This window comes from Falco punctatus (assembly GCF_963210335.1).
Source record: "Falco punctatus genome assembly, chromosome: 1".
Taxonomy (NCBI): Eukaryota; Metazoa; Chordata; class Aves; order Falconiformes; family Falconidae; genus Falco; species Falco punctatus.
In genome coordinates this window covers 92,837,442-92,853,775 of record NC_137580.1, presented here as the reverse complement: position 1 = coordinate 92,853,775, position 16,334 = coordinate 92,837,442, and the positions used below count along the sequence as shown (strand labels likewise).

General features: G+C 44.1%; 1 protein-coding gene across 2 annotated transcripts in view; it reads right to left on the bottom strand.

Moving 5' to 3' along the window:
* Positions 1–16,334, bottom strand: part of OSBP2 (oxysterol binding protein 2) — a 119,767-nt gene that overhangs the window by 99,026 nt on the left and 4,407 nt on the right. The window contains exon 2 of one of the 2 annotated variants that reach the window (XM_080401737.1): positions 9,661–9,738. The exons of the other annotated variant lie outside the window; for it this stretch is intronic. Coding sequence (XP_080257863.1) covers positions 9,661–9,738 — 78 coding nt within the window. The remainder of the gene's footprint in view (positions 1–9,660; positions 9,739–16,334) is intronic. 2 annotated transcript variants of the gene reach the window in all.

The following is a 16,334-nucleotide window of genomic DNA, read 5'->3' as shown; positions in this document are numbered from 1 at the left end:
AGTTCAGGGGTATGTTCAGGTAACTACAAACACATATGAAAAAGTGCCAAACTGCAACTGCTGGACAGAGCCTGGAGCTTGCAGCCCAGCAGCAACACCAGCAGCTTCGCAGGAGGCAGGCACACGCTCAGTGTTCAAGAAAACCCTGTTAGAAACCCTGTTCGCCTCTTCTAAAAATGCCACAGGAAGCACAGCAGTTCACCATTTTCATTACTTTCCAAGCAAAAATGCTAAAGATCCAGAGGGGAAAAAACCCACCAAGATTTGTGGGTAGTAGTGCTGCCACATTTACTGCATTAATTAGAAGTTTATGGAAGGTCTGGTCCAGATCCCATCATCTCCACAGAAGTTAGTATAAACTAAGACCTGGGCAACACATGACTTACATGCATGGTGGCTCATTTTTAAGCAAGAACAAACAACAAATGGCGATACAGAACGTTAATTTGACAAATGCTGTTACTACACAAGAACACTGAAATAAATGCAATACCAGCAGATGAGAGTCTCAAGCAGTAATTTTTCTTGTTACAGCCTCTGCTTTTAAGTTTTTACTGGTCCTTCAGCCCTTGGGAACTTATATGATTACTTGCGTAATAATCAAAATAAAGATCAGCCATAGTCTGCTCATGTTTGTATTTTCTCACCACCATAGAATCGTATCATAGAACCACAGAATGGTTTGGGTTGGAAAAGACCTTAAGGATCATCTAGTTCCAGCCCCCTGCCACAGGCAGGGACACCCTCCACCACGTCCAAGAGCGTAGAGCACAGAAGGCACAGCACAGTCAATATTAAGATCAGACTTTTATTCCTATCCTGCTGATGTGTCTTCATACTTACAGTATTCAGAATGGTAAAAATATCCTGGTTTTCCAGACTATAGAGTTTAGGGGTTTATCTGCTCTGAGCACAAGACTTACCTAGTCTTTCTGAGACCAAGTGTGGGTTGAAGAGCTTGCTTTCAAGAATTTTTCCATAGCTGCAAGCAGCTCTCTTCATGCTAGTTACCATCAACGTTAATGTTTTCAGTACCAAACAAATTTTCTTCAGAGACACTGCCTCTGACCTTGAACATCACTTTTGAAGTCATCGCACTTGTGACTACTTTCAAACAACGCTAAAATTACAGCACAGAATTTCTTTCTGTGTGAAATATTTCTTACAGCTAGATATCTAGATGCAAAGCCCACATGGTTGCACAGACATACTTCTTCCTCTGTTTTAAGGCCTTGGCACAAGAAGACAAAGCTAAAATCTCACATTTAACACCTCACCTAACTGTTGCCTCTCAGCCCTTGACTGTGAACAAGTTCAGCAACTGCCTTGCTACAGGTTTATCTACTGTACAGCATAAAGGCTGGTTTCTAGGTGTGTGCCAGCACAGATTTGGAAAGCTGTTCATTCAATTGCTTTTTCTCACCAAACACAACAAACAGATGCTTCCGCTCAAGGCAAAAACTCTACATCAGTGGACAACAGCAGTTTCTGAGGCCTCCTGCAACCCAGAAATTTTATTCCACGACCAAAAAAAGTGTTCAGCTCTACAATCAGCTTAACCTACTTTTGGTAGCAATTACCTCTTCTTTGCAGAGATATCAGACACAGCTACCTGTCTTTCAGAACCACTTCAAGTTGCTGTGTAGCGGGCATAACATTGCTACTCAAGTCTCAGCAGAAGAAGGGAACATGAAAACTGAATGAGACACTTGGGTATTTAAGGTACCTCCACAATCTCCATTACCTATGAAATAAGATTATCCTTTGGGGACACACTCCTGAGGAGCACAGGAGGTAGCAATCCAATGAACAGCATTTTTTTCTCCATAAGAACTGATGAAACAGAGAGGGGAAAACGCAAGCAGGATATTAAAACATGTCTGCAATGTGAGTGCATGGGACAGTGTGACACAACATAAGACCTTTCCCATTCCTTATGACACTACCCAAAAAATAAAGAAATTTTGGCAGCTGGCTTTTCAGTCACTAGAGATGCCAAGAGCTTTTATTAAGATAGAAACTGAGTTAACTGCTTACTGGCCCACGATTCAGATTGGCAGATATCTTCGATCAAACCCTGCAGATGCCTAAGTGACCTTGTCCAACCACTTCTGGACAGACCTGACATCTCGACTGCTTCACCTGCAAGACTGAATGCCCAAAACAGGTATTTCAGTGTTAGCGCCTCAAGACCTCCTCCTGAACAGTCACATTTTCATTAGCATCAGCCTCCTTAGATGAACACTGCTCAGCAGGGTCAATCAAGCCAACCAAGGATGAAGAATGGAAAAAAGTTACAACAGTTAGGGCCAGGTATTAAATTTAGGATTTATGTACATATACAATTTATATATATGTGTGTGTGATATAATTAATTCATACTGTATCATATATATAGTATTGTGCCATATATTGTGTATTTTCAGTAATATATTGTATTATTATATAAAGATTATACTGTATCATATAAACTGGCCAAAACTCCAAAATGACAAGCAAGCACCGGGCGACACTGTGTTGGTGTATCTACCTTGACCAAGTAAATGCCAGGAAGACAGTTGGTCTGCTCCAGTGCTAGGGACACCACGTTCCCTCCAGGAGAACGCATGCAGGAATACACAGCTGTATAACGTATGTACAGGTATTTTCAGAAATTTATCTTGGGGATTCAAGTCATGCCAACGCTCTACATTGGGATCAGTGTCTTCCTGAAAAATCCTATGGATATTGTCTGCGGATTACCAGGAACAGAAGAGTTAAACGTACAGCGAAGAGGGAAGGCAAAGTCAGTGACCTTCACAAGGGACTGCTCTCATGCATAGGCAAGAATGAATTACAGCTTTAAGCAAATTTCCCAACTGCTCAAACCAGACTTTCAGTGTTATTTTAGTATACTGTGTTGCAAGGAAACTTCAGTGGTGCAATAAGATGCTTGGGGTTTTTTAAGGCAGAAATACTGGAGCTGCTTTGGCACAGACAGAGACCTGCCCTCTGTTCTCACCAGCTTCATGCTCCTCTGGTTACAGTCAAGTCTAGGTGCTAGTCTCCTAAGCAGCACTTCACAGGACATTTTCACACCTTCTCAAGAAGAATCAGCTGCCATCCCACCTGTCTCCTCCACAAAGTCAAGGTTCACATCCACAAAAGCAGCATCAGCACTTTATTCAAAGTCACTGTATTTCATTTCAGAAGCCACTTTCAGAAGCCAAGGGACTTCCAAAGAATCCCACCTTACATGTATTACAAAAGCGAACAATGACAGGCGCTCTGCTCAGCCAGGCGACCCGACCCAGCCCACCCAGCTGCTCAGGCTCTTGGGAAGCAGAAGGATTTTGCCAGCAGGTCCCAAAGCCCCACTGCAGGTCCAGGCCCTGATGCTTCATAAAGGGGCATTAACAACCTGTCTTGCTGAGTGCCCGAGAGCTTGTGCCCAGCAGTTCCCATCAAAAGGACAGGGCTGGGAACAGTTTATTTTTAGACTTCAGCCTCAGCAACTTTCATTTCCATAGGAGACGCATGAAACGCTTACCTTCTTTAAATGCCTGCCTCCTCTGCCTCCCCAACAATTTCAAAATTATACTGCTTGAGACAGAATAGAGATTTCTCTTTGCTAATGAGAACAATTTCAACAGGATGAAGCAAGCAAAGAGCTAACATACACAGGGGCAACAGCTGGTTACTTTGCCAGCGCAGAAAAAAACAGAAGTGATAACCGGAAAAGCAGAAAGGTATTTGCCACATGCCTTAACCAGCTATCAGTGTATTGATACACAGTACCCCAATATGGTATGAGATATAGATACACCTCTGAAAACAAACATTGACAAGGACAGCTCAGCACCAGAAGGAAACCAGTTCTCTGAATCTTTTACACAGCTTTACATCTTATCCAGCCAACAGAAGAGAGATGAATTCTGTTGCATAGCTTTGTAGTATATCGAAGAATGAACTTCTATATGAAAGCATTATGGCAGGTCACACATAAGAATGGCCAAAATTGGTCTAAAAGCCACCCTCTGCATACACGTGCTCCTCCATTTAAGCACATCTAAGAAGGTCCCATGTCTTTCTAGCAGCCACCAGGAAGGACAATGAGCCCCAGGGATCTCACCCTAGCAGGTTCAGCTGCTGGAACTTTACCACCAAAGGAGCCCAAAGTACTGCAGGGAGGACATGGCAAGTGTCCTCAGGGGAGGAGAAAGACCCCAGCTGAGCTGCAGAAGAAAGCAGCCTACTGCTTAGCTAGTATTCAGAGCATAACTTCATACAGGTGAAAAAAAGCTGTGTTCATCCTCCTCCCAGGATACACCAAAGTACTTTTATGCATGAAAATTCACTTTTTAATCTTCTTTCCCCATTTTTATTTCTTCAGTCTTGTAAGGAGATGCAGGGAAAAAAAGCAGGTTTAAACCTTGAATTGTATCAACATCTTAAGAACTACACACCAGTGAAAAAGTAGTAAAATGCTCTTTTTCCCAAGTAAACGAGCTAGATCACATCATATTCATGCTTGCTTAAAACTAAACTAATCTGCTCAGACTACAGTACTTGCACATGAGAGCAGATTCTCTTTATAGAGATCTGCTGCAGCAGAAACGTTACTCTCGAGGTTCTATTAAAGAGATAAAAGGCGCACTTCACACCACGTACTCTAATGTGCCTTCACTAATTTCAATCACAAGAGCACACTGAAACCATACAGTGATTTTAAGCATTTCTGCTAGCTTTACACCCCTCAGGCTATAAATCCACCCTCAACATACCATACATTACCACTGTTGTCTTTGGTTTAGTCCTGTACAAAGCCAACAAAACTCCCCATATTTTCTCCCATTATCAAGTACAGTAAAAACATTTAGGGTGAAAGACAGCTTTCCAACTCCAGGCAAACCTCATCACCCCAAAGCCCATCACACCTCAACTGGCAGGTCCACAACAACAAGTTCGGGTCTTGCATTTTGTATTTGTTCTCCTCCCATCTGACGAAGATATACTCAGTATGGGGGGGGGGGGGGGGAAGCAGTGGTCCCAGACACATGCTACAAGCTAAGTAACAACAATTTACATGCAACTCTTGCATGTCCTCTAAATGCTCCTTGAAAAGCCAAATTTTTTTTTTTTGATGCAAGATCTGATGCACTGTGGCTTTTCTTAAAGCAATTCCTACCAGGGAACCTCTATCGATGTGGCAGCAGGGGGGAGGCCCAAGCTCACCTACACCACACTCTCCATCAAGTCTTCTGCACATCTTAGGCTCCAACCCCAGCAAGACGATATGGGACCAGCAGCCACGTACACCCTGCTGCCAACCACAATGCAAGGTATTGATCCCAGGTTTGGGCAACACAAAAGTCTGATCAACAAAACCTTATCCCATAGTCTTGTATGGGCAGGGAATACTTTTAAAGGTATTTACTGTGAGAGTGGTGAGGCCCTGGCACAGGTTGCCCAGAGCAGCTGTGGGTGCCTCATCCTTGGAGGTGCTCAAGGCCGGGCTGGACGGGGCTTGGAGCAACCTGGTCTGGTGGAAGATGTCCCTGCCCAGGGCAGGGGGGTGGAACTAGATGGTCTTTAAGGTCCCTTCCAACCCAAACCATCATATGATTCTATGATTCCTGCTGGCAGTATGTGGGTTTACCGTAACATATACCTGCCATGGGTTATTAACACTTGGTTAGTTGTATGAAAAATCAACAGCACAGGTAAACCAGCAGTACCATAAATAAACCACAATTTAAAATACACTTAATGCTAACAGCAGAGTTTACTTACATGACACATGGGACAAAAAGCTTGCTAGATTTAACTTATTTCCTTTACAAGGCAAATGAAAAACAGCAAAAATATCTAAAGAATGGTGTATTGAACGTGACACAAAAATGTAATTCCCCTCCATAGCTGTGATGACGCCCTGCTTCAGGGCAATGCCTGCTATGATTAGAAGCAAGCTTACTACTGACATTGAAGCTAATTACTTCACAAATTCTTCCTTCCTAGAACTACAGATCCCTCGGACCAAGTTCACAACAATATTAAAACCACACTGTGTCAAAGACTACAGAGCTCCTACACTCCCATTACAACAATCCAGCCTTACCCTGTGAAACCCAGAGCATAGCACAGCAGTCACCTTACAGAGGAAATCTCCACTGGCAAGCTCGCAGTGCTTCACTAAACAAATGTCACTGCTTCCCTGCAGCATCCATAGGGATGTTCCCCTAAAGCTCTCAGTGCCCCATCTACACTAACGGCAGAACCTGACTCTCACAATCACTGAGCTTGTTACAGGTATTGCACATTTGGAAATCAAATGTAAAAATTATGATTAAATCAGTCTTTTTCCCGTGGCACATGCTTTATGCTGTCTCTAAAGCAGGGGATGACAGGCAATACATTAACCTGTAATGTCCCCAAAACAGAGAATATTGGATATGGGCAGCCAGAGAGATATTTCATTACTGTACTGTAAAGGCAGCTTAGGGCTGCAGATGTGAAGTAGAATTCAATCCAATCCAGTAATTACAGACCTTATCTGTGCTGAGACACAGTGCTGCATCATCTAAAGGTACTCAGAAGTGACAATTCAGGGCTTGATGCCTACAGGCTCTAAGGAGGAAAAAAACTGGCTTACTACAGGGCAACAAAAGACAACTTGCTAGACCTCTGCAAGTCAACTTCCAAATTTAAAACTAAACTTCCAAGGAGTTTGCATTCACAGGTTTTCCATTTCAAAGCAGAAGTCTTTACTGCTTTTCTTGTGGTGTAAAAGAAAGGGACAGAGAGGAAGAGGTAGATATGCCTCACCCAGTGCATACTCAAAGTTCACCTACATAAAAATGCGGCTCGTTGGAAAACAGTTCAAGGGCAGCACCACAGCTACGACTTCCAGAGACTACACAAGCAAAAGTGAACAGGTAAGAAAACACATTTCTGTTTCAGCTTCTAAGCAAATCCTACTCCTAAAGGGATCAGAAACCCAACCAGGTCTTTACCTACCTAAGCAAGCCAGCAAAACACTGTATTTATAAGCTTTAACTAATAAAACCATGATATACCAGTAAAACACAGTCTAATCACATCATAAATCTCAGACATGCATTTATATTAGTTTGCCAATCCTCAGGCTGTCCCAGTGTCAGGCAGCAGCCCTTCCCTCAACTGAGGGGCCAACTTAATAACTTTAGAGAATAAAATTGTACCGATTTTTTAAAAGAAGTACTACAACCACAAGCAGTGCAGGAATGGAGAGCTGGAAGGGCTGGATGAGTAATGCTAGCTTTTACAAAGCCGAACTCTCAGTACTATTAAAAAATCAACTTTAGAACAGCACAGAGTGCATGGTGAGATTGCATTGTTCAAGCTATACTGAAAGCACCAGTGTCCCGATTCTTGAACAAAGCGGCTTTTCAGTTTTCTAAGTGCATCCTGCTCACTTCCAAATGCAAGGCATAGCAGAGCTCCAGACCACAGGGGACATACCTGCAGCTCCTCCCTTCCCACTCCCCCAGCTGTGACATGACTCTCACCTGTGAAACGAGCAGAGCAGGTACAACACAAGGACCAGAAGGATGCAGTAAACCACTGGTTATCAGTACACACCCAATGCTCTGTAAGCCCTGATCAGATCTCCTCACTTCATGTTTACAGACCTCCCCACACAGCTCTTGCCATCAGGCACTTTGCTGACGCAGCTCTCTTGCCCTCCCAAAAGCCAGCACCCAGCTACAGCTATCTGTCCCTGATACTGGCAGCGGAACATGAATCAGCGAGAGAAAAAAAAAAAAAAAAAAAAAAGAGAGTAAGTGAAGGGTGCCATGGAAGTGGGAAATTCTGTGAAACAGCCTAAAGCATCCAGGCACAGGTGCTCCTCCGGCACAATGGGCAAGCCGCAGATATGACATGGCTTTTCTTCATCCTCCTTCAAGTATCTGGAGAGCTGAAGGCAAACTTACCAAGTTTTAAGCATCAGAAACCAAATAATGAAGAATAGTACATTAACTGAGTTTGGCAGGCAACTCAGGAGGCCTCAGGTCCAATCTTCTGCTGTGAGCAGAAGCAACCAGATCAGGTTGCTCGGGACTTTGTCTAGCCACAGCTTGAATATAGTCAAGAGCCTACTCCACCTCTTCAAACACCTATCCCAGTATTCAGCCCTCACTCCCCATTAAAACTTGTTTCCTTGTGACCACGTAGGATTTCCCATCCTCTGGTACCAGCCCATTGCCTCATTCTGTCACGAGCAGAGCCAGGCTCTGTCCTCCCTGCAGCTCCCATCACGTAGCTGTGAGCAGCTATAAGATCTCCCCTTTTCCTCCTCCGCTCCAGGCTGAGCACACCCACATCCCTTCACCACTGCAGCCTTGTGCTGGTGACCCCCAAACTGGACCCACAGCCGAGATGGGTCTCCCCAGTGCTGAGCAGAGGGCATGATCCCTTCCCTCGACATTCTGGGTGCATCCTGCTAGCGCAGCCAAAGAGACAGCTGACCTCTGATGACTCCTAGTCATCTTGTTCACCTTTGCTGAACATCATGAGGTTCCCATCATCCTGTTCCTCCAGTCTGCCACGAAATCATGGATTTCAGAAGAAATGCAGAAGGATCCAGACCTGCCTTCTGAGGTAGCAACCTCTCTGCTCCATTTAGTATCATCCACAGACTGGCTGTGAGTGCATTCAGCCATTAATAAAGACATTACAAAGCAAATACTAGGACTAATGTGATGTAATCTTATAACATCTACAGAAAAAATAATCAAATTACATTGTTCAAACACTATACGCTAGTACCAAGCCACATAGTACTCCTAATCAGTCCTTGGCAGGATATGGCTACTGTGAACATCAACACCACACCAGCTTCAAAACGGGATCCTACAGGTTTTCTCAAGACAATGGAAGTTGTATGTATCAGCAATGTGCGCTGATAGCGCACCTTGCACGCCCAATACAAATTACACAGTATTAAGAGGATTATCACCTTCTGTACCATCGCAAAACAACTTTGGGTTTGAGTATTCTCTTCCCTCCTGCTTATAAAAATTACATCCCAAGAGAGATTTAAAGATGGAGAGCCTGCAGCAGTCTCTCACCAACACACGCCACAAGAGACCCAACTGACAAGGAAAGGAAAAAACTGTTTGGATATAATTAAGTCATATGTCATTTTCACCTGACCGCACACTATAAACCTGTAGTGCTTTTTGCTCCACAAGCTCTACTGGGCAACATCTCAGTGGTAACTTGGGAATAATAAACGGTATGTAAACAGCATCCAACATCAGTAATGCACACACTTGGAAACAGCAAAGCTGGAAGGTCTCAGACTTTTAAAAATAAAAGAACAGGGCTTCTGAAGTACACAGCCCTGACACCTAGCCAGGCAGCACCACCCCAGCTCACATCCACATGCCTCCAAAACAGACTTCAAACCAAAGGCTAGAACTTAACTTCATCAACTCTTAACAAGCTGCAGGCACAGGTGACACCTCCACCTGCTGCATATCATCTCCACATTTTTAAGACAAAAAGGTGCTTATTTAATCACATAATCTCCACTCATGCACAATCCATCTGGGGATAAAGGGGCATGTCTCCATCCTACTGGCATAAGCACATCTCAGTCACCCATGCCCATTCTGCAGCCAAATCACCCAAACTCACCCCATCTTCCGAACTGGGACCGGTGTATCTTTCATACGTTTCCAAGAAGAGCCATCACTCCTTACAGTTGTAGAAGACCTGAAAAAAAAAGTTTGTGGAACCACCCCTGTGCATTTCACAAAGAAAGAGAAACTTCAAAAATCATGAAGATTCACAGAACTGGCGAATTAGTTGCCATGGATATTTTCTGCTGTGATAAATAATTCTCTGTTCGGATGAGCGACAGGCACAAAGCACCAAGTCAGCTGGGAAGTGCCCAGCACCACACTTCTGAGAACAGACTTCTGAGAACGTGGCTGCACTTACAGCCCAACTTCACAGAACGCCGCAGGGAGCATCCCTAAAGAAACTAAGCAAGTAATCCGAACGTATGCCCTGGCAACAGGAGGTCAAGTGTCTTCCGAAAGGAGCTTTGCTGCCCATCCAAGGTTACTACTGCAAGGCCCTGTTATCACATCTGACGGCTGTGCCATGGGAAGCAGTTCGCTGTTCTTTAAAAACCTACACAGCTGCAGTGTTTAGGTATCCGTATCAATCAACAAGCCTGAAATAAGATGAACTTACACATACAGCAGTACCATAAAAGCAGTGGGTGAGAAGGACAACATTTTCCTGCTCTGTTTCTTACAAAGGCCTTAGCAAAAACCTGCTCTAGCTATTAATAACAGATTAAGAATGACTGCTTTGTGTTAAAGAAGGAAAAGAGAAAAGCACAGACTCCCACTTCACCATATTTATCTTCACATGCACTGCAGAAGCTGCTTTAAACTGCTACGCGTGCCTATACAGTGCTCTTCATCTAGAAAGATTTGGAGAATTAAGACTATTTTTAGGGAATGAAGGACCTCCTTCTGAGACACTGTAGGGACATACATGTATCTGGTCGTGATTTCAAAGCAGAAATATCCTTGAAGAGTTGGATAAGAGATTTTTTAAAAAACAGCAAAGTTGATAAAAATACAGTTTGGCCCAAATTAGAGTAAAAGAAAGGACTGCTGGACACAGGGCAAACACACACAACAACTTGTTCCTAAGACAGGCATGCAAGCCCATCAGTATGGCTTACACTGCAAAAATTTCATCGCTGCCCATATAAGCACTGTGAACTGCACGACATGACTTGCAAGCAGCAACAAACCCAACAGTGCAGCAACGCCATACAGTTATGAGCAACATCACCTGGTGACAGCAGGAGGTGGGGATGACAGAGAGCAACAAGCCACATTTCAAAACATTACGCCCAGAAGCCTGTGCTTGCAAAGGTGAAAGAAGTGCCTGGAATGGGATCAAGGAAGAAATTTGTTCTGCTTTTATCCCCGTGCTGCCACTAACAATCAAATCATGGCACTGGCCTATAGTACCATGCTTTCAATTTGCATTTTTAATTCTGAAGTAGATTCGTACATAGCCTGAAGGCTGACAGCTCAGCACTGGTCCTGGAACACATGCCTGTGTGAGTCAGCAATTGCTGACCCAACTGCAACAAGCACATACAGCTTTGCTGTCCTCCAGCTTTAACTCTGCCCAGCCTGCAGCCATCAGACACAGGAATAGTCAGTAATTAACTATTAAAGAAGCTTTTTGATCAAAACCAAACAAAGGCTGACATAACATGTAGAAAGGTCTCTGCCAAGGTACCATAGGAACAATTAAAGTAATTGAATAGTATAATGGGGAAAGTTTAACACCTCTAGTTAGCCCAGGTTTTGAAGCACTACCCTATTTAGGGGACAAATCTCCAGGATGTTACAGCATGGCGAGCTGCCCGCCACCCAAACAGCCGGCTGGCGCAGCTCACATTTCAGGGTGACGTCCCCAGTTGTTGGCCATCAGCACTAGATCTGAAGAGACCTACAAGAAGCAAACGGCTCTGATAGCACTGCACGCTTAAGTTACCTAAAATTCCTCAAGTTACCTAGCTGCAATGCAATCTATATATAAGCACAAAACAATACAGAAAATAAGCTCAATAGTCTGACTTGCTGCAACGTAAAAATCAACCTACAGATAATGAGTGTCCAAGTCATTCAGAAGCTCTAAACACTGCACACTGCACTGATTGAAAACTCTTTGGGAGGAAATCAGGTAAGTTAAAAGGGATACTGTAAGGAAAAACACAGCAGGTTTCTCACATTACTTCTAACAAGAAAGATCAGCTCCTTCACCAGTGACTCACTGTGGGTACAGAGGATGACAGACCATGCAAGCAAATTTAAACCTGTAATTAGAGCAAGCCAAGTTAGAGCTGAATATGTATCACTCTGGAAAAAGGCAGGCATGGGAGCTACAGTCAAAAGGCAGGTGATGCCCATCATCTCTGTGCACCTGGACCAGAAGAGACCAGCCATATCGCTCCCCAAGTGTGCCCAGCAGCACACACCAACAGAAGACCAACCCAAAGGCTGACAATTTCTGAGAGGTGAGCAAAGCCACTGTTGTCATGAAGCAGCAGCCTGCCCACACAAGCCTTAAGCTGCAAAAGGCAGAGCTGAGCAGCAGCTACCAGCAATGTAGGGAGAAATGCAGGACTGTAGCAATGCCCTCCCCTGCCTTTGCAGAGGACAACGGAGGAAGGCTACAGCAAAGGCGTAACTACACCTACGTGTTCTCCAGCCATGAAAGTTGGAACAATTGAGACCAGAAATGGGTGAAGGGCTCCCCTAAGTATCCAAGCCACTGAGCCCATAAACATGCTTCATACCTGCAAACAGCTCCAGGAGCTAAAAATGCAGTGAGAGCAACGCTACCTGAAAGTTCACCATACATCGACCTTGAGACAGAAATATAGGCTGCAGTTGTTCCACACAAAACCAGAATGCACTCCCCCTCTCAAAATTTTAGTTCTGCACAAGAGAAACCAGTTACTTCAGCTACAATTTCATCAAATGAAGCATTTGGGTCAGCATACTCCATTTAAGATTATATGAGCAGAAATAAAGCATCAATAGTTCGTAACTCTCATTGGCAGTTTGCAACCAGCAAAGAGAACCCGGCAGAATACTACAACTGAAGGAACAAATATAAGACTCCTCATACACTGCTAATAAATCCAGCCATGATCAAGACACCCTTAAGGACTAAGATCTGTGTCTCACGCTCTCCTGCAGTGTCAGCAGCAGTTACTGTTTGGAGCCAAGTAAGCCCAGCTCCCCCACCACAGCACTAAACCAGAACCGGAGCAATCAAGCCTGCAACAAGCAGCACAGCAAAGAGCATCGCTCATATCACACCATGGCAGCACTTCAGTGTTGCTCTGGTGTGCTGTGCCTTGATGGAGCTGTGCAAGCACCGTGACCCCAGCTACAAAGCACAGAAGTAGAGCTTCCTCAAAAACGGGCAAATGATGAACAATGATCAACAGCAAAGTGCCATACGGATAAAGCGAGCATCATGTGAAAACAAGACGACTGGGCACACAATTTATTTAAAAGCTGCTCAAAAACAAGTAGCTCAAATTCACCCCACAGCTAAAGGGCTGTCCTTGAAACCTGCGTGCTCCAGCACCCTCAGGATGACAGTCAGAGACATTCAGCTACTCCTATGTCTGTGAAGTCTGACAAGGTGTTATAAAAGTCATTCTACAAAAGTATGTATAAGCTAAATATAAGGAAACATTCCCCTCCCCACACACACACACCCTAAAGGTGGTCCAACACTGGAAGAGGGGGCCAGAGAGGCCTCAGAGACATTCAAACTTTCAAACTTCAGCAGCTCAAGGTCCTGAGCAACCTCACTGGGTGGCCCCGTATTGAGTGGGCACTGGATCAGAGGCTCTCAGTCTCTTCTGAAAGTCCTCAATTCCTCCATGTCTCTATTATCAGCAGTGGTTTTCAAGCTCCTTCCTGAACTCACCGCCTCAGCTTTCAGCTGCAGTGTCAGCACATGAATGAAGCAGAGAAAAAAACCCTCTGGGTTGTACTCAAGGCCTTACAAAGCTAATCAAGAGTTAACTGCTGGATAAACAAAGCTAGTGAAGAATGCTGCTCTGGGAAACACAGTTTTTCCAAAGAACTGAGCTTCCCATGTCCTCCACCTTAGCAGGATAATGCAGAAGAGGCAGCTTAACTGCCCCAGGCACCCATCATTCCTCTTAAGAGCAGACCCAGCAAAAGGAGCTGAGGTTGCTTTCTGGTGAGAAGCCTTTCAACTTTACAATGATCAAATCACACACAGCATGAAATGTTTTTACCTTCTCCTTTTGGCCTTGCTTTAACTGGTACAAACTGTGACCACAGAAAGTACTTGCTGAAGGCTCTGCAGACACCTAATCCACAAATAACAGGCTATGAACCAAACCCACAGAGGAGACAACACAAAACTTGTGAGCTCTTCGAAATAGGAGAAAGCTGCTTGGAGAAGACAACACTCATCTGGAGCATCAATCAGGAGCTAACACCAATCTTTGATGAATTAATACTTACCTAAAGATCCTCTCTAATCTCCTTGAAAACACTTATCTGTTCAAGGTGATTAGATTCTCCTGTACAGACATGCTAATTATAGATAATGACAAATCTATAAGTGGCAGCCTGCCAGAGCAGTTTAGAAGAGTTTTGATCATTATCAAGTCAAGTAGGCTAGTTGTGCCATGCTTAAACCACCTTCCAACACAGGCATCACCTCTGCACTGTAGATTTCCAAGTCAGCCAGAAAACTCTGTCAAAAAAAACCCCAAGAGAGACAATCAAGGGCAATTAAAATGATCCAACTGTTACTGTGCAACTCCTAAAAGTTCCTAAATCCACACACCTCACTCCAGAGGAGGGTACCACAGAGGAAATCTTCAAGAACTACTCAGCTATTATCATTTTCCGAAGGGTCAGAGTTGGGAATACGAAGCAAAAGCACATGACCTGAAGGGAAGCTTTGCTGGCAGTAAGACTTGATGTCTTCATAGCTTTAGCAAAGATACAGGTGGCTTCAAACACTCCATTTGGAAAGAATACTCTAATTACAAGCTTTAATTCAGCAAACTGTCCCTGTGAAACCAACCGGGTAGAAAACAGACGTTGCACCTGGCTGCTCGAGAAAACCCCACTGAGTAGCTCCTGCCTGATGGCGCTGCGCCCACCCACACACCACTACAACAGGAGCTCCCAAGAGGTCACGCAGGATTTTAAGAGCTCAACTCTACAAACAAAAAACCTACCAGGAATCACCACCAGGCAACATGACAGGCTGGTTTCTAAAGTAAGCTAAACAGAAGCAGCAAGAAATTCAAATGAAACTAAATCAATACACACAAGGAGGCCACTTGGGCATCACGGTGCAGTTTTTCCAAGTAAGATGGTTCTAGTGCACAAGCAAAACGAAGTTTCTGATTAAATTCGTCCTAAATAGTCAACTGCTAAATCATCCAGGTTGTGTACCAGGGCAACCACCTTCCAAACTCAAGCTACAATGGCATCAAAAGCCATGGAGATGAGGAGAGCTCACCAATTCACCCACAAGGGTGTGATTTAACCTGCGAAGCCTTCAGCAGCAAGGGCAGAAAAAGAAAATTCTGGCATGCACCTTCAGAGTTGGGATGAGCACAAAGACCCAGCAGAAAGTAAGACACGTGGCTCACCTAATAGCAAGAGACCTTTATAAAAGTTACTTCTTAAAATCCCTAGATAAAAGTCAAACAAGCAGAAGACCACATGCTGCCCAGCGGTCTGCACACATACAAGAGGTCAATGAAAACACATGGTCTGATACCTGGAGCTTCCTTGCTCCTGTCAGTTAGTTGTAAGTCACATTAAAATAAAAACGCCATTTTACCCCAAATTGCCTCACAGGAGCACTCTGCACTGAGCAATGTGAGCTGACACTCAATGGGTTAGCACGGCCGCTATTTAAAAGCCTTGGTTTTAAAAAGCATCATGGAGGCTTTTTTCCATTTCAGAAAAAATTTACCACGTGTTCTGCACTGTATTTTTGTACTCCTGACTCACAATCAAATTAACTCAGTTCTCATCAAGCCCAATGATGAAAAGGCGGCACAAAAACCTTCAGCACCACTTTTCCCAAGCAGCTGCTGCAGGTCTGCGCTGGCTGAAAGCTCCACAAAGTAATGCAGTTTCAACTTCGCATGCTGCTCAGAATAATTTCCTTGGATGTTTCTGTTTGTTGTTTCAGCCTAAAACAGGTCAAACTGTCTTAAAATAAACCTAGTTGTACCAATCTAAAATAATTGTTGAAGAAAACCACTTGTTTGCTCATGACAGACTTGGCACCAATACAGGAAAAATAATATTCTGACATGGTTACAAGTGGAGCATTAAAACTCAACCTTTTCAAGCCTCGTAGCTCTGCTGGTCCAGATCTGGACTAGAGTTAAAGAGCATAAGCATACCAGAAAGGATTATAAGTAAATTAGCTGAATTACTGAGAGGTAACTACATTCTTGCGGGGGTGTTCATTACAGAGCATTTTTGTTTGGATTGAGGTTGTAGGGGGGGACTTGAACTCCACGCGGATAAATACACCATTGAACTTCTGACCTGTTACCTCCTGTAGTCCGACACCAGGGTCCACGCTCCAGATCCCTCTTTAGAGCTGGAAGCGTTTTACATTAACGCCTGACAGTGAGCTGAAGCTCGGGGATCTGCTTCAGGCTACATGTCATCAGCTGTAGCAGAGAGGAAACCAGAAGATGAACTTTGCGTCACGAGGAAAAACAGCTTTTGCAC